This window comes from Macrobrachium rosenbergii, chromosome 15, assembly GCF_040412425.1.
Source record: "Macrobrachium rosenbergii isolate ZJJX-2024 chromosome 15, ASM4041242v1, whole genome shotgun sequence".
Lineage (NCBI taxonomy): Eukaryota > Metazoa > Arthropoda > Malacostraca > Decapoda > Palaemonidae > Macrobrachium > Macrobrachium rosenbergii.
In genome coordinates, this window is record NC_089755.1 from 44,232,621 (window position 1) to 44,260,120 (window position 27,500).

The 27,500-nt window shown below is 36.7% G+C and overlaps 1 protein-coding gene across 1 annotated transcript in view; it reads right to left on the reverse strand.

Annotated features, from left to right (window-relative positions):
* Positions 1-27,500, reverse strand: part of LOC136846613 (uncharacterized) — a 174,377-nt gene that overhangs the window by 2,375 nt on the left and 144,502 nt on the right. The window contains exon 4 of the mRNA XM_067117506.1: positions 2,403-2,512. Coding sequence (XP_066973607.1) covers positions 2,403-2,512 — 110 coding nt within the window. The remainder of the gene's footprint in view (positions 1-2,402; positions 2,513-27,500) is intronic.

Genomic DNA, 27,500 nt, shown 5'->3' on the forward strand with positions numbered 1-27,500 from the left:
AAGCAAAAGAAGGCAGTTGTACAAGGAAAGGCAAGAGCATTAGATGACATGTACGTCGAGCTGGAAACACTGAGGGGGAGAGAAAAATTCACAGAGTTGCAAAGTCGAGGGGCAAGAAACCAAAGACTACTTACATATAAAACGGGTTAAGGATGGGAATGGACTGGTTTTATGCAATGAGGTTAAGATAAAGAAGAGGTGGAAAGAATATTATGAACACCTGTTAAATGAAGAAAATCTTAGAAAATTCTTTGAAGATGGTTCAGAACAGGTATGACACATATTATTAGCAGGAAGAAGTAAAGAAGGCAATGAAGATGTGGAAATGGTAAAAACAAATAAGAACCAGATGGAATTCCTGCAGGTGTGTGGAAAGGAGCCTGGGGAGAAAGAAGGAATAGACATGCTGTGGGACCTAGCAGGAAAATATACAGTGAGGAAAAGATACCAAAGAATGCATGGAGAATGTTTTGTGTGCCTACCTATAAAGAAAGTGACATCCAGGATTGTGCAAATTACAAAGGAATAAAGTTAATGTCTCACACCATGAAAATCTGGGAAAGAATAATGGATTAAAGAATTGGAGAAGAAACAGTTTGGTTCATGCCAGGAAGGAAGGAACAGATGCATTATTTGCCCTCCGACAGATGATGGAAAAAGCATGGAAAAGCAGAAGGGCTGCATAGTATTCATAGATCTGGAAAAGGCATATGATGAAGTACCACGCCAAAGGAGGTTTGGAGGTCATGCAGTGAGAGAGCACCGGAGTATGTGAGGTTGGTCCAAGATATGTATGGAGCAAAAGCGCAGGCTAGAAGCAGTGTTGTTTAATTAAATGGGTACCAGTAAGAGTTGGTTTACATCAGGGATCTGCTTTAAGTGAATATCTTTTTGACCTGATAATGGATGTGCTATCTCAAGGAATAAGAGATCAATCTCCCTGGTGCATGTTGTTTGCTGACGACATCGTGTTAGAGCAATGGAAGAAGGTACTGGAAGACAGAGTTTTAAAAATCAGTAGGAAGAAGACTGAATATATACCTAAGTTTTAATGAAGATCAAGACCCCGAGATTAGTATGGAAGGGACAACGTTGAACCAAGTAGAAAAATTTAGGTATCTTGGTTAAACAGTGGCTGATGATGGAAATTTGGATGTAGAAACAGCACACAGAGTGCAGGCTGGATGGAAAAATTGGAGGAAGATGTCAGGTGCCTTGTGCGACCGCAGAATCAATATAAAGGATAAAGGAAGAGTGCATAAGGCAATAGTGAAACCAGCTTTGATATATGGAGCAGAAACATAGCCGGTAAAGAGAGTGCAAGAGAAGAAATTGTATGTGGTAGAGATGAAAATGCTCAGGTGGCTGTGTGGAGTAACAGAAATGGACAGGATCAAAAATGAAAGAATAAGAGGAACTATTAAAGTCGTAGAACTATCAAAGAAGACCCAGGAAAGAAGACTGCAGTGGTATGGCCATGTGATGAGAAGGGATGAGACATATGTAGGGAGGAGAGTGATGCAGATGGAGGTGCCTCCAAGAGGAAGACCAAAGCGAAGGCGGATGGACGTAGTAAGAGAAGATCTGAGGGACAAACAATTGTCAGAGGACGATGTGTTTGAACGAGCCAGGTGGAGGGAAGCTGTCAGAGAAACACCAGTCCAACATAGAAGTGGGAAAAGATGCAGAGAAAGAAGAAGAAGACTTATGCTTACACTTACAGGATAGGAAGGAAAACATCATTCAATATTTAATGAAACGCAAACACCTCAACAAAAGAGCACCGGTATTATGTCCAAGCAGTGACCGTAGTTCTTTGAAATTTTGTTCATAACCTTTAAAAACAGGTGTGCTGATGGAAAAAAGTATTACAACGGCGATGAATTGTTTCCTCTTAAGAAAGGCTGTTTCTAAACCTCGCGTTGAAAGCTCGAATAGAAAGCTCACTTGCGAAGCTTGATTCGAAAACTCATTTCGAAAGCTCGAATAGAAAGCCCACTTCGAAAGCTTGATTCAGTAGCGTACTTCGAAACCTCGAATGTAAAGCTCTAATCGAAAGCTCACTTCGAATGCTTGATACGGAAACTTACTTCCAAATCTCACTTCGAAAGCTCGAATCGAAAGCTCACTTTGAAACCTCACTTCGAAAGCTAATTTACAAAGTTCACTTTGAAACCTTAATTCGGAGGCTCATTTCGAAAACTTGAGTAGAAAGCTCGCTTAGAAAGCTCATTTCGAAAGCTCGAATAGAAAGCTCATTTCTAAACCCTGCTTCGAAAGCTTATTTCGAAAGCTCGAACAGAAAACTTTGAAATTCGAAATCTCACTTCGAAACCTCACTTTGAAACGTCACTTCGAACGCTCCACTCGAAAGCTAACTACGAAAACTCGAGTCTCTCTACCTTGAAGGCGTCTCTCAGCTCCTTCTCCTCGTCTTCGCCCGGCCGCTCTCCCGCGCCGCCCATGTTGAAGACGATCTCCACGAACTCGTTGAAGCTGAAGGTGCCATCTCCTGCAGAAGGGGAGAAGTGTGAATCAGATTTGCAAATTAATTAGATGATCCTTTGAAGGTGGTTTTGTAATTGGCTTTGAAATCTGCATTCTCTCTCTCTCTCTCTCTCTCTCTCTCTCTCAGTTTTATTTCTTTCTCTTATATCTATTTTAACTTTAATTTTATTCACATTTTCTCATTTTTATTTTGTGTTTTTCTTAATAATTATTAAAATTTTATTTATATCATATTCACTCTTTATCTTCAGTTATTTATATATATATATATATATATATATATATATATATATATATATATATATATATATATATATATATAGATACAGATATGTATATACACAATTATATGTATATATATAACTTATATTTATATAAATATATATATATATATTTATACATACATACATACAAAGTCTGTGTGTTTTCTGTGTTGGGTCAATCTGTTTCTGCAATAGATAGTTTAGAAAATTATATTGTTGAGGAAAGTCGACTACAAGAAATCAGTATTTCTCGAAAATACCCCTGGAAACACTGATAAGTCTACACATGCTGCACTCACTAATTTACAAAAGCAACCCTCTCCCTTGGCAATCCCTTGGGGATCATTTAATCACATAACTTTCTCGTCAGTCAGTCAGGGAACCCCGTTATTTTAATCCCTCAGAGATTTCCCCTGGACAGGTAGAAAGACGTCCTTTTTTTGTTTTTGTCAGAATTCAAGAGGACCCTCAGAACTATAACAATATTCAATCATTTTCCTTTGTTCTTGCTCGCATGTGGTTTCTTCTTTACTTGATTTATTCTGTCCATTCTCTATTTAATCGCACAGAGATACGCACATACACACACATACAAACACACACACATACATACATGCATGTATACATACGCTTACTATGGAGATTTGAACCCCAAAACACATAAAACAATATATAGAGCATAAATAAAAATATGTATAGTCACAGTACTTTACAAGAATTATGGATAAAGATACATACAGGTAAATATTCAAAGGAAACTCACTTTCAAAATCATATACAGGAGCTTTCACTCCGACACGATAATAATTCCTGATCTACATGATTATTTTCCCTCAATTGCCTTGATAAATTTAATTGCTGGTGCTTACTACACTACATACAAAAATGGCAACTTACCTGTTATGTCACTTTTAACTTCTGCATTGCATCTCTTTCCTAAAAATGATTAAAATTTTCATGGACGGCTGATCTAAACCAGAGACTGTCTAAACCAAGACCCATAGGTCTAAGCCTTCTCCCGTGACGTCACTGACTTACCTCTCTTCTTCCTTCTGCGTGGAGTGGAAGGCGTGGACGCATGGCGGGGACCATCTGCATACCCTTGTAACGTTTCGCATCTCGTGGGTAATGAGTCTTGTCGGGAGGGGAGAGTACTCATTTTCCCTGTGTTGTCGATTTGTATTTTTCAGAATAATTTATTTCCCGAGTCTTACTCTCTAGCCTTCGTTCTTACGGACTCGCACTGACCTACAAAGGCAGGGTACTTAAAACCTGCTTATCTTTATCACGGATTATCCTTAGGTCATTTATCAACCATGCCTGTCTTTACCAGTTGCCAACGCGTAGTGCTCAGGTTTCGAATTCCCTTTGTATTCAAGTTATTTAGTTCTTTGCCTTCCCGTTCAAGATCTTTTGCTGTGAGATATCAAACTGCTACAGTGTTCACTATTCTCGTTTGCCAGGTCTTCATCATTATAGATGCTTGAAATTATTACACATGCACCTGAGTTACACCCAAGAACAGGCAGGCTATATTTCTTTTCTTATACAGTGGATATTTATAAACCAAAATATACACAGATTCCTCTTTTCCGGAAAATATTTCTCTCTATTACACTGGAAGAAAGAATTAAACCTTATCAATACTATTAAACGATGCATTGACACAAAAGTAACAAAGAGTAACATTATGATAAATGAATGATACGTCCTTTGCAATACTGGTCAATCATGCATTCGACTGCGTTATTACCAACAGCAAATTTACATGAAAAATACTTCATTTACCGTGGAAATAACGATAAAAATATAATGGATAATTGTCATCATAGTTCTCCACGCAATTTAAAATTTTGCGAGACCTGCTGTTTGAATAACGTTCGATTAATTATCAGCGGCAAATGAAAGATAAACAATGCGGAATTATCCAGCTGCGTTTCTCTAGCCTAACAGGAACACTGCTCCATAGGACCCACATACCGCTGGCTGACCGGCAGTCACTGTGTATATTTTTGACTAACATTACCTCTTGTGAGGTAACGAAACTTTTGCACGTCCACATACAAGTTGACAGATGTTATATTAAAGGTACTCTAAGGAAGATTGTGTAAATTATCAACATTTTTTTGTGAAATTGTTCAGTACAACCTTCAGCCTATTTATGTGGCCAGAGTTGGGTGTGGCGGGGGAGCATCAGTCTACTACTGGTCTAGTCAAACTCGCCCATAGCGCCCGGGTACTAGGCCTAATCACCCGCGACGATTGATAACTCCCGAAGAGAGAGAAATACATAGAGAGGAACAATTAAACAACACGAAAACTAAACAAACAACCGGGACATTATGAAAGGAAAACTTGAAAAACTAATGGAAAAAAGGGAGCAAAAGTCAACGACTGGTCTAAACAAAATCTCCCATAGCGCATGCTGAATGGTACTAACGTCTCATTTTGAAAAAGTGCTGTGTCTACGCCTATTGATGACTCCCAAACAGAGAGAAATGTATAAAGAGAGAGAAGAGCAATAAAAAACACAAAAAAATAAAAAAAGCTGGGACATTATGAAAGGAAAACTTGAAAAACTAATGGAAAAGAGGAAGAGCCGGAGATACGCCTAGTCTTCAAAGAGAATTTGAATCGTCAGCCGGTCTGCTCTCACGGTTCCAGGCGCGTAGATGCACACGATAAAAAAAAAAAAAAATCTTCATATCTCTCATTTTATTGCCTGCTTGCATGTTCGTTTGCTTGTGCGTTACAAATGTAACTAGTCTTTTTTTTTATTTTTTTTATAAATATCTTTTTTAATTAATAAATATTGTACGATAAGAGTCGATAGGAAGAATAACTCATTTTGTTCTAAGCGTCTAGGTCTAGAAATAAGATATTCTTCTTGTTACAAAATCTGTCGGGTAAATATTAATTTCGATATAAAGTAGTAAAACATTTTTTATCAAAGAATGTGGAAAAAAATATTCTTTGAAAAATATCCCTACAAAAACTCTCAGATAGTGTCGGGAAATGAACATACCTTTAATTACTGAGAAATGATATGAAAAGATGAAGATGAAGAACATTGGTAGTTTGTTGAGATGTTACATTCAGTTCCATCATTAGAGAAAGATTTTAGGACTAGAGTAACTGACTGCCTTAAAACGCGTCCATTTTCATTAAGAATTTCCTTGAAATGGTTATGTCTACCAGGGAAAAATTAAAGGTTGTTCATTCTCGATATCTAATTAGGTTAAAAGTGTTTTATCATTAATTCAAGAAAATGTAGGCAACAGAAATTAAAGTGGAACTGACATATGTATGGCAAATTATAAAGAAAAACTAAAAAAAATTAACAAACGTGGAGGAAGCAACACAACCAACAAAAATATCGCCTGCCCAGAGACTTAAAATGTACTAACTCACGTGGTATTATTTTAGGATCAAGTTCTCTCCTACCCCCTCCCAACCCTCCTCCCCCCTGCCAAACCGCCCCCGCACTGTCGTCCGTAAGAACCGGTCCGCGCGTGCGATTATGGACTTAAAAGAGAAATATAGGGAAGCCTAACTTTCGAATTATCCCGGCTAGGCACGAAAAAGCCTCGTTAGGGGAACACGCGGAACAGGAAACGAAAACGTGGATGTAAAGGTTTCCCTCCGGAGTTCCAAGTTGCTGCGGGATATACAGTACATTAATCTCACTCTGAGAGAGAGAGAGAGAGAGAGAGAGAGAGAGAGAGAGAGAGAGAGAGAGAAGAGAGAGAGATGGGAGGTTGCTGTCTTGACATACTTCTTAATTTAGCAGTTCCTCGAAAGGATTACGCAGGAAATGTCTGAAAATGCAGAGAGAGAGAGAGAGAGAGAGAGAGAGAGAGAGAGAGAGGAGAGATGGGAGGTTGCTGTCTTAACATACTTCTTAATTTAGCAGTTCCTCGAAAGGATTACGTAGGAAATGTCTGAAAATGCAGAGAGAGAGAGAGAGAGAGAGAGAGACTGCCTTCTGGACCTAATTTTTACGTAGTTATTTAAGGGGATTTGGCAGCAAAGGTGTGGAGAGAGAGAGAGAGGAGAGAGAGAGAGAGAGAGAGAGAGAGAGAGTGGCTGCGGTCTGGACATACTTTTTAATTAAGTAGTTATTGGAAGGGATTAGGCAGGAAATGGAGAGAGAGATAGAGAAAGGGGGGGTAGGAAGCAGAGTTTGCTTTGTGCAATCTAATTAGGCAATTGAAAGGGCTGAGTCGGGAAAAGCTGGAGAGAGAGAGAGAGAGAGAGAGAGAGAGAGAGTTCCCTTCAGGTACTCATCTCCCTTCTTATCGTTATTACATAAACAAACTCATAAGTAGTTGGCTTCCTGTCTCCAAAATGTTGGTTCTCAAATTGTTTTGCTTTTCATCTCTTTATTTCGTCATTTCTATCTAAAACTCGATAATATAAATAGAATGTTAAGGAAAGAGCAAGATACATCAAATGATAATTCAACATAACAGGCCCCTCACCATCAAAAAAAGAATTAAATAAAATATGATACCTTGAAACCCTTACTCCTGCATCTTTAGAGAGAGAGAGAGAGAGAGAGAGAGAGAGAGAGAGAGAGAGAGAGAGTGAGAGAGGGGGGCAAAAGGAATAAATAATATCAAATCAATTTCTACAAGTAAAGTGCGGAGGAAAATATGCACCTAGGAATTCACTTAATTTTTTTGTTAAGCTTTTCAAATTTGAGCCTTCACTGGGCAACACACTTTACCTTTTTTTTTACTTGTTTGTTTTGGCAATTTGAGATCTGTGTTTGAAGTCTGAAGGATTTAAAAATAAATCTTTGGTCTTGCAGTTTGAACGACTGACAGTGTTCTTGCAGTATATACGGATGAAAAATAATTGTTTATTTTTTATAAGTCTGAACGATTGGAAAGTCTCTCCAGTAGGTCTGTCAAATAAAACACTTTTTGTTGATGGGTTTAGTGAACAAGATCACGAGGTGGCCAGAAAAAATAAAGAGTTTGTTGTCCTATTGTGTAATTCAAGCAGCCAGCCTTAACAATGTTGTCAGGTCGTTGGATATTTAACAATTGTTGTTAATTGTGGCAGTTCGGTCATGACCGAAGGTGGTTATTTTTATTTTTTTTTCTTTCTTAACAGTTGTAACTTCCTCTTTTCTGTTTTATTATTCTGTAATCACCTAAAGAGGAGACCAGTTGGTCTTGAAAATGTAGTGAATTTTAACGTTTTTAATATATTTCCAAAATACAGCGGGAGTTTATTTATTCGTTTATAAACATTTTTGTTTTTGAAAATAATGGAGGTGCTATTAAACCGAACGGAAGATATCTGAATATGTTGCCCAAAGTTTTGTGAAGAGAGAGAGAGAGAGAGAGAGAGAGAGAGAGAGAGAGAGAGAGAGAAGAGAGAATTACTTCAGGGGCAGGAAGATATTTTGCTATATTTGGTTAAAAGCGCCAGGATTATTTGAGTTGAGTTTTATTTTGACAGTGTGAAAAACAAGACCAGGAGGAATTCCAACGTTGTCAATAAGAAGCAACACATTTTATGATCCTCCTATTTCGTAACTCCTGTTGTCCGGAGAGGTATTAACTCAGAAACTGTCGTTAAAAACAAATGGCGGTGTCGTTTTCTTTCCTGAAAGAAACACAAGGAATAAAAAAATAAAATGAAATAAGGGGGAAGTGGGGGTGGAGAATGTCATGTGATTTTTTTCGCCGTGGCTAGTACTTATAATCGACTATTTTCTCCGGGGAAATGCCGTGTGAGTTCCTAATCTTTTAAATCTGCTCTCTCTCTCTCTCTCTCTCTCTCTGTATGTATATATATATATATATATATATATATATATATAAATATATAAATATATATATATATATATATATATATATATAAAAATATATATATATATGTATATATATATATATTTATATATATAGTATATATAATTATATATATATTTATATATATACACATATATACATATACATGTATATATATGTATACATATACATATATATATATATATATATATATATATATATATATATATATATATATATACACATATATGTATGTATATGTATATGTATATATATATATATATATATATATATATATATATATATATATATATATATATATATATATATCCAACAAAAGTACAGATAATAGCGTCTGTGATATTTTGAATTATTTATATCAGATACTGGCACCAAAATAACAGATGTAATCGAGAAGTTATGACGAAATGAATATAATCTAAAGGACAGTGCACAATAGATTTAGAGTCACACCAAATAGTAATTTAGACGTTTTCTAATGACATTAGACAGGCAACATCTCGAAGGAGCTATGAGACGGGTGCCTTCGCCAACAAACATACGCAGCACTAAACAAACAAAACAAACGTCCTTTAACTGCACCAACGCAAAGAGTAAAACGGCGAAGGAAGGAAAAATCATCAGACGTCCAAATGGATCATTGGGCCTAGAAGGATCCTCGACGGGAACGCGCTGAAGAGGCCCTTGTGAGCATAAGCATCCTTCGCCCCGTGTTCAGAATCCGAATCGACTTCTCACTCACTCTTTCTCGAGACTCGCGGCCGGAAAAGAATTGTGATAACTGGATTGGCGCCTGAGAGGCCTTGTGTGTGTGTGTGTGCGTGTGTGTGTGTGTGTGTGTGTGTGTGTGTGCGTGCGCTTTTCTTCTTCTTCTTCTTCTTCTCGTTTTTTCCTGAGAGGCGGACCTAAAGTTCTTTCTGTATTTCGTATAATTTTTTTAGTTTTTCGAAAGTTCTCCACTCACTCCAAGTGGCGTTTTTTCGTTCTTAATCACCAATTACTTTTTTCAGGAAGTTGTTTCTGGATTTTGTATTTTTTTTTATTATTTTTCAAAGCTCTCACTCATTCCAAGTGGCGTTTTCGTTTTAATGACCGGTAACTCTTTTTCGGGAAGTTGTTTCTGGATTGTGTACGTTTTTTTATTTTTCGAAAGCTCTCACTTACTCCAGGTGGCTTTTTTGTTGTAAAGACCAATTACTTTTCTGGATTTTCTTTTTTCTTTTTTTCCGAAAGGAGTTCTCCACCCACTCCGGGTGGCTCTTTCGTATTAATGACCTATTACTTTTCTTTAGGGAAGCAATTGTCTTCGCGTTGAATGAAGCTGGACTCTAAAATATATAGTACTTACACACATAATCCTTTAAATATGTAAGATGATTAGATATTCTTTGAAGCTTTACAACTTCACCTCCTAATGAACTCCATATTCTTTGGAAGCTTAAATTTCAAGTCAGTGGCCCCTGCGGTGGGCTTGTTCCATATGAATAGGGTTCTTCTTCTTCTGAATAATAATAATAATAATAATAATAATAATAATAATAATAATAATAATAATAATAATAATAATAACTGACTATTGGACTATTGTTCTTATGAAGTAGGTAGTAGGTAGTAGGATCGGATGACAGGGTTGAGTCACTCTAACCAGTTAATAATAAATCACGTTATTTCCAGTTTGGGCTCCTACAACACAGAGATACATGACTTAATAATAATAATAATAATCTTGAACGAAAATCATCAAACGAGAGAGAGAGAGAGAGAATGTTGGTTTATAATAATAATAATAATAATAATAATAATAATAATAATAATAATAATAATAATAATAATAATCTTGAACTAAAATCATCAAACAGGAGAGAGAAAATGTTGGTTTGGTGTTGGGACTCTAGAAGTAAATAAAACAAAAATTCGTGATGAAAATTTCATGAGACAGGAGAAAATTTTAAATCTGCACTAAGCCAAAAAAAAAAATAAATAAATAAAAATAAGACGGTGAACCCTCTAGAAGACAAATATTAAAAACTCATTAAACCTGGAATTAAAAAAAATGCCCAAAATATTTTTTTCCAGAACTAGGTATATGTAGTACTGGAGGCGATGACCTTGTGAATGTTAAAAGTTTTTGTTTGTTAAATAAAGATAATATGGTTAACACGGCCACAAAGAGGGAACATTTGCTACTGGAGAATCGAACGTAGCTTTATCCTTTCTTGGGTAAATAATTCTATGCAAATTGACAGTCCATGGACAGATGCCGAGGTCACAGAAGTCTCCGGAACTCTAAGAACTTCTGACATTTGGCGACAGAAGTGGGTGACCCATTTGCATAATAGGGTCACAGGGGAACAGAACCCTAGAACTAGTAAAGTAGGAAGAGTTAAAAAAAAAAGTATGTCGAGATGAGAAATAAAATTAAATAAAAAAACAAAAGTAAGGATCAACATTTCTGTATGCTAAGGTACCTGTGAGATATATATAAATGTCACAGTAGATATTTTTATTAAAGAACTTGAGAAAGTAGAAAGAGTAACCAAGAATAATAGAAAGTATATCGGGAAGAGAGATGATATAAAATCTCATAAAAAATTAAAGATAAGTCTCAACATTTCTGTACGTTAAGGTACCCGTATGATACAAAAATGTCATGGGAGAAAGTTTTATTAAAAAACTTAATTCAAGATTTATTTTTGAATTAGAGAATGAATGAAAATGAAGCTCATTAATGACAAATACACGAGTTATAGAATATGTGAGTTATGTAAATATTATGACAAAACTGCTGCAGTTCTAGAAAAAGAAATACAGTGCCGATGGAGTGACAGTTTACATTGTTTTATCAGACTGTAACCTGGATTCACCACAACATGAAACAAGTAAAAAAATGCGCCCTGTTTCTTCGGCGCAGTCGAGTTTTCTGTACAGCGTATAATAGATCTCTCTTTCGGTGGTCTCGGTATAATGCTGTATGAGCCGCAGCCCGTGAAACTTTAACCACGGCCCGGTGATGACCTGGCCTATATCGTTGCTAGACGCACGACTATGGCTAAATTTAGCCTTAAAATAAAAACTACTAAGGCTAGAGGGCTGCAATTTGGTATGTTTGATGACTGGTGGGTGGATGATCAGCACACCAATTTGCAGCCTTCTAGCGCCAGTAGTTTTCAATATCTGAGGGCGGACAGAAAAAGTGCGGACAGAAAAAAGTGCGGACGGACAGACAAAGCCGGCACAATAGTTTTCTTTTACAGAAAACTAAAACTATATATGTTGCAGCTGAGATAATTAAGCCCTGCAGGGAAGCAGGTGGGAAGTGATGCTAAATGCTAGTTGCTCATGCAATTGCAAGATAATTTCCTGTTATTTTCAGGCGTGATGCTACTTCACATTTTTATATTACTTGTGATTTCTTAATGAATGTATATGTCAAGTTACCCAGCAAGTGAATGCAATAAAATCTTAAGTCTCAGTCCTAAGGGAAATTATTATTATTATTATTATTATTATTATTATTATTATTATTATTATTATTATTATTATTATTATTATTATTATTAACAAGAATAACCATTTCACCCGTAGTTAGAAATGACAGAAAAGGCGAGATGACATTCACAATCTGGATGCGGAATAATTGTTTTTTTTTTAAATTCTTATTTTCTCAAGTATTTCAAATGTTTTTATTATTATATAAGAACCATTTTATTTACTAAAATCACCTTTGTAGGGTGTTCGCCATCAGTCAACCAAAGCGTTTACGAATTTGTATGCAAGAACGGTCGTGAGCGAGCGTAGGTGATATTAATTGGGGGATTAACTCCACTAACTGCGTTTAATGGACACAGTCTTAAACCATCATCCGTGAATGGATGAATAAAGAAGGAAAATGTGACTTGTATTTTTATTATATTACTTATTGAACAGTGACGGGTTATACCGTATTAATTAGCTTCGCAGGAATGTACGTTTATAAAAAAAAATTGAGATTAGTTGTGATGTTTTTCAGTCAGTGTGCTTCATGACATAACCAGAGAGGCCTATGATATAGAAGTCCTTGGCTTTTAAACATCCATAAGCACTGTCAATGTCTTAAAGTCTATACTTGAAACATTTTCGTAAGTGCCGATAGAGATACAGAAAGAATTATCAGAAAGGTAAATATTTGTGTGATTATGAATAAGCAAGCAATGTAAAACAGTTACGCGATAAGTAACGCAAACAAAAGCTTCACTAACGGGACAATAATTTCATCTAACTCTAAAGGTTTTGCGCCCTTTAAGAGCAAACGGACGACGCGGATAAATGAATAAAAAGTGAAACTCGCTATTATGCAGGACAATTACCAAGTGCCCCTCGACATTAGGCAGATGTCTGAAATCTTTATGGCTGGTCAACTCTCTGATATTTACCTGTACATTATTTCTGATATTTCCTTGTACATTACCTCTGATATTTCCCCGTACATTGTCTCTGATATTTCCGTGTACATTATCTCTGATATTTCCGTGTACATTATCTCTGATATTTCCCCTGTACATTATCTCTGATATTTCCCTGTACATTATCTCTGATATTTCCCTGTACATTATCTCTGATAGTTCCCTGTACATTATCTCTGATATTTCCGTGTACATTATCTCTGATATTTCCCCTGTACATTATCTCTGATATTTCCGTGTACATTATCTCTGATATTTCCCTGTACATTATCTCTGATATTTCTCTGTACATTATCTCTGATATTTCCGTGTACATTATCTCTGATATTTCCCTGTACATTATCTCTGATATTTCTCTGTACATTATCTCTGATATTTCCCTGTACAGTATCTCTAATATTTCCCTGTTACATTATCAATGAACTCACTGATTTATATCTTGTGTTACAGAGTGGCGCTACCAAAACCCCGATCAGTACACCTCACGCGGTGCTCTGCAGGCATTATTTAAGGTTCTTTGCAGCGTCTCTTCGACCCCAGTTGCAATCCCTTTCATTCCTTTTACTGTACTTCCGTTCATATTCTCACTCTTCCATTTTACTTTCCACCCTCTCCTAACAGTTGTTTCATTAAGCAAATGCGAAGTTTTCCTCCTGTTACACCTTTAAATAAAATTTCTGCTCTCAGTTTCCCTTTCAGCACTGAATGACCTCATATGTCCCAGCGCTTGGCCTTGGACATAATATATTTTATATTTCAGTTTTGGTTTCAATTTAATTTCGACCGAAAAAATACACATACAATATTTGGTAGAGTAATTCATCACACTAAAAGGGCAATGAATCATTCTTATAATTCTTTTCCATGGGGTAAAATGAAAAATCGGAAGACTCAGACTGAAATTCCGAAAACGCCATGACAAAAATATATCGGTTTTTCAGACAGTGGGAGAGCAGATAATTGCCTTAATTTTTAATGAGTTTTTCCACTTATGCTAATTCCCAGTCAAATGCCCTCTTCGTAAATTTGAAGGAGATTTCTTTGTTCTTTCATTTGGGGACTTTGAATCATTATTTTCTCCTAACTTGGATCTCGAGAATGAGATTTTTCAGACCAATTTGTAATGTAAGTTTTCATTTATACTTAAATGAGTATCGTCGACACGCCAGTAGCTATCCCCCCCACCCCCACCCCTTCCTCCTTTTTTTTTTTTTTTTAAATATTGGCCCACTGTATAGCAGTATGACCACAACATATAGCTTTTACAGACTTCATTTTCTGTCATTCTTACACCTTTGTTTTATTCATTTTAATTTGGATGACGGTAAATGGTATAGAAATACATTTGTAATAAACTGATGGCTTACTGCTGACGATGTTTCTTCTGGACTGAATCAGTTTTAAATGTATATATAAATCTTAATCATTTTCTTCTGAGTCTAACCTTTTATTCTTAGGAAGTTAATTTTTAACCATGTTTTATCAGTCTTATTAGAAAATATATGCAAGCCTACGTCTCGTAACTTTATTGATCTGAAGTGAAAGAACGTTTTAATTACCCCAAAAAAAATAAAAATGTTATCATTATTGTTAATAAAAGAATATCAGAAAGTAGGCTAAAGCGTAGTACTGCTTCCCGCTTCGCTCTCGACAGCCGAAAATACGTTTATTGGCCTGATTTATGGCCCTATTTTGGGGAAAGAAAGGAGGACGATATTTTCCGGGTGATTTGCACTTGGGAATGGCCTTAAAGGAGTGGGTTTTCATCGTCGTGTTTATTTCAGTGTGTTTATACTGTGTGTATATATAACTGTATCCGGCTGTTATATAAACAGATCCTCAATGCAATATCAGCATGACCAAAGTAGTTGCAGAGACTTGAATTTCCCTTGCTAATAACGTATTTACAAATAAAATAATTTTGTTTTACTTAATTCGTTATTTATTTTACCCCTTTATCACTATACTATTTTCCATTCCGAATGCCAAAGTCAGATAACCTGTAACCCACATGTTGTGACGCCAGTTGAGTAACAATAAATCAGTCAATCAGTCAGCGTCAGATCTGGTTTGTAATTATATTGAGGTGACCTTTGTAGGGCCTCCCCCTCAACCCTCCCCAAGTTAGTCGGCATCGGTCACGATTTTGTAAGACGTACCTATCCCCCCAGTATTATTTCGTATTTTGAGAGCATTTCTTTTCAGTTCGAGTTTAACTCCTTTGTTTTTCAGTTGAACTCCTTTACACTTCCGCTGAACTCCTTTATTTTTTCAGTTGAACTGCTTTACTTTTCAGCTGAACTCCTTCATTTCTCCGTTAACCTGCTTTAGTTTTCAGCTGATTTACTCTATATTTCATTTGAGCTCCTTTATTTTTCCGTTGAACCTCTTTACTTTTCAGTTGAACCCCTTTACTTTTCAGTTTAACTCCTTTATTTTTCAGTCGAACCCTTTATTTTTCAGTGGAACTCCTTTATTTTTCAGCTGAACCCTTTACTTTTCAGTTGAACCCTTTACTTTTCAGCTGAACTCCATTTTTCAATTGAACTCCATTATTTTTCAGACATTCTACAACTGTCATAGGTGGACGAATTTTTATTGGACTTGTAATGTTTCCTTGTATTGAAGCAGCTTTAAATGTATATAAATCATCATTATTTCCTTCAGGGACTAGCATTTTATTAACAGGAAGTTAAACCTATTTTTTTCAGTCTTCTTAGAAAATACATGCAGGTTATTGTCTGGTAACTCTGTAGTTCTAAAGTAAAGTAATGTTACTATAGGTAGAGCGCTGGAATGTGACCACCATAGGACACTAGATACCAGCAATAGTGTCATCTCATGGTCATCTCTGTGGAGATCTTTACATTATTTGGCAAAACGTGCCAACACATTTATCAAAATAAGCGGTGGTCTGGAATTACAGAAGATGCAAAAAATCTAAGAAATGGATGAATGGATTTTAGTTTTCTGTAAAAGAACACTGTTGTGCCGGCTTTGTCTGTCTGTTCGCACTTTTTCTGTCCGCCCTCAGAGCTTAAAAACTACTGAGGCTAGAGGGCTGCAGATTGGTATGTTGATCATCCACCCTCCAATCTTCAAACTTACCAAATTGCAGCCCTCAAGCCGCAGTAGTTTTTATTTTATTTGAGGTTAAAGTTAGCCATATCGTGCGTCTGGCAACGATATGGGACATGCCACCACTGGGTCATGGTTAAAGTTTCATGGGCCGCGGCTGATACAGCATTATACCGAGACCACCGAAAGATAGATCTATTATACACTGCAAAGAAAACTCGACTGCGCCGAGTTTAGATAGACCGTGACTATCTATGTCGGTCCTTGCTCCTTCAAACCCTCGTGGATCATCCAATTAAAATCACAAACGGTGACTTTTTATTTTTGCTTTTCTAGAATATTTTTTTTTATTTTCTATTTTTGGAACTAATGAACCACACCAGTGGGAAGGCGTAGGTCTCTTCAGAGGATGGACGAGAACCTCCCCAATTAGCAGCTAGCCCGGGAGTGCTCTGTCACACTTCCTTCATTTTCTTTGTTTCCAATTAAAAACTAAGAATAACTGGAGGTAGAAATAAACGAAAAGACTTGAAAACGTTCAGAGGGATTTAATCATTAAACCTTGACAATTTGGGTACTTTATAAACAGGTTTTGTTGACAGTTTTTCTTTTTTTGTGAATGCCTACTTTACAAGCTGCGTAAACCTTGCTATTAAAGAAATTAATTATTTTAGTCTTGTCTTCTGGATCATATTCTATGAGACTTTTCTTCAAAGAAAGTTTAAACACATAAATACTGTATATATAAGCCCTCCTGGGTCTTGCAAGGCTCATCGGGCCAGCGCTGGACTCCAGTTTCTTAGGCCGACAGTCAGTGAGGGAGAAGTCCCGTTGCCTGAGACACGTGGCCAGTGGGTCGCTAGGCCCACTGTTTAACCCCCCAGCCAGAGGCCTGGTACCTATTTTCTTACTAATCCTCTCGAGTTTTCAGACCACTAGGTTGGCGGGGCCACCAGGTTTATGCAATGGCGCTATCCCCGAGCCGCCAGTGGGCGCCGGGATTTGAACCCCCGTTCCTCTCGACTGGCAGGCGAGAACCTTACACTGCACGGGCACGGAAATATATATATATATATATATATATATATATATATATATATATATATATATATATATATATATATATATATATATATATATATATATATATATATATATGTGTGTGTGTGTGTGTGTGTGTGTGTTTATATATATATATATATATATATATATATATATATATATATATATATATATATATATATATATATATATATATATATATATATATATATATATGAATGTCTTTCCTGTAATACTACAGTAATATGAATATAAGAGGCCCATAAAACACTATTTAAACGTTGAAGCCATATAGTTGGCACTTGCTTCTGTGCCCCTGTTCTCTGTTAGAATATGGACAGAGAAATGTTACAGAATATATATACAAAACATAAAGGTGTGGCCTTAAGGCTTGTTATTATGACGGTGACCGTTTCCTAAGAGGAGGAGAAGTGGTTTCTCCTCCTCCCTTAGGAAAACGGTCACTGTCATACCATCGGTTTCCTAAGGCCTTTATGTTTTGTGTATATATTCTTGTAACATTTCTCTGTCCATATTCAACAGAGAACAGGGCACAGAAGCAAGTTCCCGAAATATATGGTTTCAATGTTTAAATAGTGTTTTATGTGTCTTCTTATATTCATATATATATATATATATATATATATATGTATTACATATATATATATATATATATATATATATATATATATATATATATATATACATATATATTATATATATATATATGTATATATATTTATATACAGTATGTTTATATTACGATTAAATAAAAACAAATCTAATAGATGCATAACAAAAATATTATCCGCATTATCGAAAGTCAAAAATACGTTTTCATTGTCCTGGTCTATGGCCCTATTTTGGATAAAAGAAAAGAATGCGATATTTTTCGGGTGATTTGCTCTTGGGAATTGCCTGCAAGTAGGTTTGTATAATTGAGACTGAAAATACCGATCACCAATAGAACTCTCAAACCAGTATTCGGGAAGGGACAGTATAAAGGTGGTGCAGAAGCGAGACCGTTTTCGATCAATTTCATGGAACTCCTAAAAACATTACGTGCGTATTCACATGATTATGAAACCATTCATTGCAAGTTAAAGGAAAGTTTGAGTTGAGTTAAGCGTCCTGTTAAGCTTCGCAGCAAAATCAAGGTGAAAAGTACGCTTTCTGCAGGTTCAGCCTGCCTCAGATTAGGGGAAGTCCCGTCAGAGGAGTGCGCAGGCGCAATGGATTTTTCGGGAAACGGACCCAATTCGTTCTCCTCCGTGGTGCTGAATTTTAATGTAATGTGACTCAGTGTGAAGTGAGGTTGGACCCATGTTAAGTTTATTGTCTATTTATTGTCTACTGAACTTTGCAGCAAATCTGGGGAGGAAATGATTAAGCTGAATCTGTTTTTAAAGTGGAAAAGATAACTTCATCATTAAATGAATCCGTGCTTAATGTTTTCAAGGGCCAATAAAAATGATCGAAATTGTCAGCTTAACAGTTCATATATGCTGATTTAAGAGCTCTGCTCCGTTGCTGAACGGAATTTTCAATCAAACTTTCAACATTGTATTTAGTAGATTCATTCCTGTCTATTCTTAACACACACACATATCCACACACGCACACGAACACACACATGCATAAGTATTATATATAGATATATATATAAGTATATATGTATATGTATAATGTGTATGTGTATACTTGTTTATTTATTTACCATTTCGTTTTTCAGGTATGAGCAATCCCTTCTGCAGAAGCTAGCAGCCAAAGTATATGACTTTCTGGCGTATTCAGTAATAAAAGAAATTCATTATAATCATATAGAAAAAACAAAACCCGAGTCACTCGTCATACTTTACACCAGCTGCGTGGGACGCAAAAGATCGTGGGCGTGGGTGTTTCTTACAGGCACTCATCTCTCGTCAAGTGGCGCGTTCAAGGTCTCCTCCTAATCACCATCATTATCATTCATTATCATTAACGTAATTACCGTCGTATTTCCCCTCGCGGGCTCTGACTTCAAATGAGGGAAGCCTGCCTGGATTCCTATCTGGCCTAGGTCCTCTTCCTTCCTGTTTCTTTCTTTTTTTCTTTCTTTCTTTTTTGGGACAAGGAGGTGTGGGGATTGGGGGACTTTCCTACGTAGCGCGGCCAGCCATTTCCATTTCTTTTCTCCCTTCACTGCTCTTCATTCATTCTCATCACATGTCCACGCCACCTCCATCTTGAAATTTCATTAATTTTTTGGCCCATGAACATTACATCTCTCATTGATTTACGTACTGAGCTCATTTCCCCTAAAAACCCATTGACTTTAGTCGTGAATTGTGAGCCTGGTAGTTGAGTTGACTTTAGTTGGTCGTAACCAACTTGCTTTGATGATCAACTTTTTTTTGGCGGGGTGTGGATGGCGAATAGTTATAAACACACACACACACACACACACACACACACACACACACACATGAAATTTATGGTAAGCCCCGAGAATGTGACTTCCTGATTCCACGCAGTTCGCGAGTGAAATACAACGAATATTTTGACTTCAAAGAATGTTAAGAATACAAACGCTTCCCCTCGTTGGACCCCGTCCTTTCGTGTTTTTGACATTTATAAATTACAGATTATAAAAGAAACTATTTGGTGTGTGTGTGTGTGTGTGTGTGTGTGTGTATGCTAATCGTGTAATTTGTGTGAGTGTTTGTGTGTGTGTGACAGAGATGTTATACTACATTTGAAAATTGATAAATTTGAAGAGAGAAGAGAGAGAGAAGAATATGTCTATGAATATCTCATGAATGGCTCCACCTTAGGGGATTGACAATTAGCTCGTCGAGTCCTTCCTGTTTGCAATTACATGATGATATACATTTTGATGGAGCAATTATCTCTCGCGTCTCTCGGCATTTTATCTCTCCTCTCTCAGTCTCTCGACACCTTCCACAACCCACAAACAAAAGCGACTAACAACCTGTACATAATTCAATACTTAAGTCAGCAGAGGCATACTGGATATTTTAGGTAAAGCACCCATGTCATTCCCAACTCGTCCGCTTAAGGGAACGAACGCTGGTGATTCAGTTGTGAGTGGAATACGTTAGCACTTGCGTTACGAGGCTAGAGAGAGAGAGAGAGAGAGAGAGAGAGAGAGACATTAGCTTAAGTAACCATTGCAAATTTCGTAAAAAAAATTTTTCTTCAAAAATATGATTTTAATCCAAAAATAAAATAAAAAATAAGTTCAATCTTAGGAAAACCAAAATTACCATTCAATTTAACGTCTAATTCTTGAGAAATTATCTTGGATCTTTAAAAGATATATATCTACTCTTCCTCCTCATAAGAGTATTGGATTATTTATGAGTAGGTGAGCTCTGCAAAGCTTCAAGAATGAAAAAAGAAAGGTAATTTGGTTTTACTTTTAGAATACTAAGGTAATACCTCAACTTACTGAAAAAAGTAATGAATGTAATAAGCTTAAGGGAATCTGATAAGTGAGGAAATCTGTACCAGATTAGGAAAGGGTTTAACGAGGAACAGAATATCTAAGATTTCTCTCTCTCTCTCTCTCTCTCTCTCTCTCTCTCTCTCTCTCTCTCTCTATAACATATTGTCTTTCACAGCTTTTATTGATCTCTTATTCAAGCACATTGTTTTCCATAACTTCTCTCTCTCTCTCTCTCTCTCTCTCTCTCTCTCTCTCTCTCTCTCTCTCTCTCTCTCTATAACATACTGTCCTCCTTACTTTGATAACGCTATCTCTCATTCAGGCATATTGTTTTCCATACTTCTCTCTCTCTCTCTCTCTCTCTCTCTATTACATATTGTCTCCCGCACTTTGATAACGCTATCTCTCATTCAAGCATATTGTTTTCCATACTTCTCTCTCTCTCTCTCTCTCTCTCTATTACATATTGTCTCCCGCACTTTGATAACGCTATCTCTCATTCAAGCATATTGTTTTCCATACTTCTCTCTCTCTCTCTCTCTCTCTCTCTCTCTCTCTCTCTCTCTCTCTCTGTGCTTGGGACCCAGTTCCGAAACTTTCGATGATGGGACCACCCCCGTTATCTGATGAAGCTGCTCCGTGGTACAAACTGTTTAAAGGGGAACTGTCTCTGATTCCTCAAACGAACGTTGAATCTTAAGATCCTTAAATTAAGGTTATTTATTTAAGTCTTTTTATATAAATAAATATATTCTAATGAATTTTACTAATAATTACATTTTGTTGATTTAGTTTAATACCATATGTAGCGTAATTCATGTAAGTAAATGTCTGTCTAAATGTACACTGAAGTGTTTTTGACGTTTAAACAACATGCTAAGTCTAAGTGTGATATACATACATATATATATATATATACATATATATATATATATATATATATATATATATATATATATATATATATATATTGTATGTCATAAAATCGGCGCAGTAGAAAATATGTAATTCAAATACAACAACAGAAGTAAAATAGAATTCCACGTTAGGGAATTCTACAGGTGAAAATAAACATGCAGATATTGTAAATATGGGTCTTTTTATAATAATAATAATAATAATAATAATAATAATAATAATAATAATAATAATAATAATAATAATATTTTGATGATGATGATGATAATGATGATAGCAGAAGTAGTTACAATGGTATTAACAGCTTCATCTTCCAGTCTCTGAACCTTTTTTTTTTTTACCGTGATAAATCCCACTGAAAATCTTTTTCAATCAGCAATTTAGGTTCTATCGCTCATTCTTGAATCAACTAAGAGTATTCTTCATTGGTGACGTCATTTACATTCTAGTATTCCGCGGCGCACTGTAGGCATTACTTAAGGTTATTTGAAAGCGTTCCTCCGGCCCCTAGCTGCAACCCCTTTCATTCCTTTCATCTCCGTTCATATTCTCTCTCTTCCATCTTACTTTCCACGTTTTTTAACAATTGTTTCATAGTGCAACTGCGAGTTTTTTTCCTGTTGCACCCTTCAAACCTTTTTAATTTCAATTTCCCTTTCAGCGCTGAATGTCCTCCCAAGTCTCGGCGTTTGGCCATAGGTCTAAATTTTATAATCCACCTTCCATTCCAGTGTTTGAAAGGCAGAATAAACGCCATTGCTAGGCCGAGTCGAAAAAGGAAACAACGAAAATATCAACATCGGAAAGCGTTGTGTTTTTCAGTCGCTGATAAGCACTCAGAACAACCTGAAATTTTGGAGGGCGAGAATTCTTGGTGGCCTCTTCGGCAGAAGAGTTTGTTTGGCTCGTGTGTATGACCCTTTTGTGACATGCACGTCGCTGTCGGCTTCTCCGGGTGTGACAAGGGCCAAAGATGCAATCTCTTCTTTGGACCGAAGTTCCGCTTCTGTCAAGCGGAGTATCACCCTTAAAGCAAACAGCATGGGGCGCCACGTCTCCTCTCTCCTCCTCCCCAGTGTGCTTCGAGTAGCCACAAGAACGTGCACCTATGAATGCTTCCTTTCTCTCTCTTTCTCTCTCTCTCTCTCTCTCTCTCTAGTTTTCTCTTTTAATTTAGCTCCGAATGTCTGATCTAGAGAGGCCGATGGGACGGGCAAATTACGTCTCTATTAACTCCAAGATTTAAGAAGTATATAATTTACTCACTTAGACCTATCATCACTGTCGATTGGCTTCATTACCTCAACAAGGGGAATCTTATTCAGTTTCGTGTATATTTTATTTACACTTGACAAGTATTTCACATTTGGGACGTAAGTCATAAAACAGTAACCGAAGAAGAAAGTTGAAACTCAGTTTTCAGATAATTCTTCTCCGTTGCCATTTTTACACGGCTCTGTCTTAGATAGGCTTTCAAAATAATGTTCGAATTTAGATCTAAAAGGAAATATTCAACGCCATCCCGAATATTCCCGACTCCCGATCAGTAAGCTTTGAAGTTTGTTCCTAGTTTACAAAGCTGCCATTTGAATCTGTATTAGACTATCTCAAAGGTGAATTAACCGGACAGGATTTACCACTAACCAGTCAAAATTTGGGATTAAATTGTGTATTAATGGGTGTAAGCTAATTTTAATGGAAAATTCCTAAAAACTGAATTAGTGAGTAAAGTACGAGTGAGACAGTGAACGATGTTTTCTGTTTCTCTGGAACCACCTCCTTTTAGTGAAACTGTCTATTGTTTCCTTTTTATGTATATATGGGACATATATATATATATATATATATATATATATATATATTTCTCTTTCTCATATATATATGTGTGTGTGTGTGTGTGTGTGTGTGTGTGTGTATAAATAAACATTATATATATATATATATATATATATATATATATATATATATATATATATATATATATATACAAAACAATCGTGGAACACTTGAAGCCAGCCACGGAGCACCCACCCATCGTTCCCTTAAGTTTACATGCTTTCAAAGTCGCCTCTTTATCTTACCCATTCACCTTCCGGAAAAAAGGCTTGTGCACGGCTTCTTTTGTGCTCTTTGAAGCCTTCTGTCCTCTTAAAAAGGAGAGAGAGAGAGAGAGAGAGAGAGAGTTCGCTTTGTCTACGCGCTTCCCCCTCCCCTCCCCCCACCTCACGAGAGGCGATAATTGCCAACATTAAACTCCATTCGAAAGTACCTCTACGTTTCATATTGAGCTCAATCCGGGATTCGAACCCGATTCGGTCGGTTTCGAACCAATCCAAAGGATTCGAAGGCCTGTTTCGTGTTTTTTTTTCTTGCTTATGATATGGGGGTGGTTATATTTATATCATTTTATAGTTTATGTTTTTTAAATCTTTTTGCGGTTTTTAATTTTAGTAGCCTTAAACAAACACACACATATATATACATATATATATATATATATATATATATATATATATATATATATATATATATATATATATATATATATATATATATATATATCAACTCTCACTGAAGTAAACATTCAGTCATATTCATCACATCATCATCATCGCCATCAACTGGTTTCTGTTCCCTAATTAGCGTTTCCTGCTTGGGGATTTGGGAGGCAAGATTTAAAACGGAATTCTTTACAAAACCATATCCCTAAGGCATAAAATCGAGAGAGAGAAGAGAGAAAAGAGAGAGAGAGAGAGAGAGAGAGAGAGAGAGAAGAGATTTAAATATGAAATAATGTATCGTTAAAATTTCAGCTTTCGAAATCTTTAGGTGGTAAGGTCAAAGGGCGGTGAATTTTTTTTTTTTTTTTTTTGGTCCTGGGTATGGGGGCTTTAGGCCCCTCATGTCTCTGCAGTCTTCCTTTCCATCCGCGGGAAAACATCTTTCTGGAGAACTATCATAAACTTTCTAGTGCTTCTTTTCCGAACTTTTAACATGTAAATGAGTAACGTTGAAATGACTCATTTTTACCGAACTTTTATCATGTAAATGCGTAACATTGAAATGACTTTCATTTTTACGGAACTTTTATCATGTAAATGCGTAACATTTAAATGACTTTCGTTTTTACCGAACTTTTATTATTTAAATGATTAACATTGAAATGGCTTTCATTTTTTCTGAACTTTTATCATTTAAATTATTAACATTTAAATGACTTTCATTTTTTCCCAACTTTTATCATGTAAATGATTAACATTGAAATGACTTTCATTTTTTCCGAACTTCTAGCATATATATGATTAACACTGAAATGGCTTTCATTTTTACCGAACTTTTATCATGTAAATGATTAACATAAACATTAGCTTTCCCTTGGCAAGATATTTCAAGAGGGGGATGTTGTATATACAGTTTCTATTGCATTATTATGCTTGGTATATCAGTCTTGTTACAGCTATCCACAGTGGCACTATATTCTACCATACTCTTCACCATCCTCACCGTTTGCTCTACCTAATCTAACGCCTTTTAAACTCTGATCCTAATCTCGTCAAACAAAACGATTCGAGGCGTTAATCCTTTGGCTCTCAGCCAATCTTCGAAGGAAAGTCTTCTCTCATTTCTCCCAAGAATCCATTCCTCTCGACAAGCGAAATCCTGGCCGCCAGGAATTGCCGACGTATCGTTTCCAAATATCGCAAGTCGGCTAGTTTTGTAATCGAGAAAACGAGCACGAGTCCTTCAGGAGGGCTTCAGAAAAGCAAGGCTTCAGAGAAGCATGGTTTCAGAAAAGCATGGCTTCAGAAAAGCTTGGCTTCAGAAAAGCAGGGCTTCCGAAAAGTAGAGTAGAAAACGTGGCTCCAGAAAATCAGGGCTTTAGAAAAGTAGGGTTTCAGAAGAGCAGTGCTTCAGAAAAGCAGGACCTTCAGAAAAGCAGTACTTCACGAAAGCAGGCTTTAGAAAAGCAGGGCTTCAGTAAAGCAATGCTTCAAAAAGCAGGCTTTAGAAAAGCAGAGGTTCAGAAAAAACAGGGCTTGAAAAAACAAGGCTTCAGAAAAGCATGGTTTCAGAAAAGCAGTGTTCAGAAAAGTAGGGTCTCAGAAAAGCAGGGCTTCAGAAAAGCAGGGCTTCAGAAAAGCAGGGCCTCTGAAAAGCAGAGCTTCAGAAAGGTAGTATAACTTCAGCTAGTCAGTTAAAAAATGCGGCTGTGGTCATGACTTGTCGAGAGAAATCAGGAGCGCTAATCTGAACGTTATGTTAATTAAGGAGCGTCTGATATTGGCCCGTTCCATGGTGTTTGGGTTGTTCATGAATATTTAGCCGGAACGGATTCCTGTCCTGCACGACAGTGTATGTGTGGTTAATTGCATCGAATATTTCCTTCGTGTTTTATGGAGCCCAACACGACAATACTTCGAGCACTGGCCGCAACTTTTTTTTGTTTTGTTGCTTTGCTATAAACAACAGGCTTTTTTTCTATCCTCCATTGCGTTTTAGGTGAAAACTTATTTTCCTTTTATTTCTTCATTGGGCTGAAAATGGAAAGTTTCCAGTTCTATTGCGCTCTCAATGGGAATGAATAGGTGGTCATTGCACTCACACGTTACCTGAAGGGTGCCATTCTCGCGGTGATTTATATTTGTTTAAAGCATATAACTCGAGGTTAAACAGCTCGGTTAGTCCTTCGTAACATTCCCTCTCAGTAAATGGAATTTTCTTACTATTATTATGTTGTCGTTGTTATTTGTTTCCCTGGTCAAAATATTAACCGGTCTCTTTTTCAGATCACGGTTTTACTTTTGCTTAGGGACGGAGATTTATTTGGTAAACATTTCCACCTCTGTTGCCTCGTCATTCTAGTAGTCGAATAATGGTAATAGAGTCAGAAGAAGTACAAAAAATTATTTTTAAAAAGTCGTAAAATGTGGTTAAAATATACTTATAGTTATATTCAGCCAAGATCTAACTCAGCTAACTCCTTGAACAATCATGTTCCCATTTTTAAAAAAATTATTTTATAAATCGAACTGAACTCTAGAAAATAAAAAAAAAAATAGTAAACTGAAACCTGTGAAAGGGCCATATGCTCAGATGAACACCAGTGAAGTCATTTGTTTACTGAAAACAATAATTGACTGACTTTATGAAAACGCATAGCTCAGAACTGAACTCTTTTCTTGACCGGAAATATTATTTATTCGTAGAAGCAAATTCAAAACTTCTGATGTGATTCCTGGGAGAGAGAATCACACCGAAGAGGGAAATGGTCCTTCTTGATTCCTGAACCAAAGCAGATTTGTAAGTTGGGAAGAGGAAGTTTGGCGGACGTTCTATGCTTTGGAACTTCCTTTCACCTGGATATGACCTGTTGTACCAGGTTCCAGGTACCTGTAGTATTAGATAACTCGTTCACTGAACCTCCTTCTTCTTCCGTTACCTGGTACTCGAGAGGCACTGCCAGCTACCAGTCACCTGGATATGACCTGTAATACCAGGTACTAGGTAAACTCGCTCACTGAACCTTCCTCTTCTTCTTCTTCTCTCTACCTGGTACCCAAGAGTCACGGCCAGCTACCAGTCACCTGGATACGACCTGTAGTACTAGGTACCAGCTAAACTCGCTCATTGAACCTTCCTCTTCTTCTTCCTCTACCTGTACTCAAGAGGCAAGGCCAGCTACCAGTCACCTGGATATGACCTGTAGTACCAGGTACCAGGTAAACTCGCTAGTTGAACCTTCCTCTGCTTCTTCCCCTACTTCTTCCTCTACCTGGTCCACAAGAGGCACGGCCAGCTACCAGTCGCCTGGATATGACCTGTAGTACCAAGTACCAGGCAACTCGCTCAATGAACCTCCCTCTTCTTCTTCTTCCTTTACCTGGTACTCGAGAGGCACGGCCAGCTACCAGTCACCTGGATATGACCTGTAGTACCAGGTTACTCGCTAAGTGAA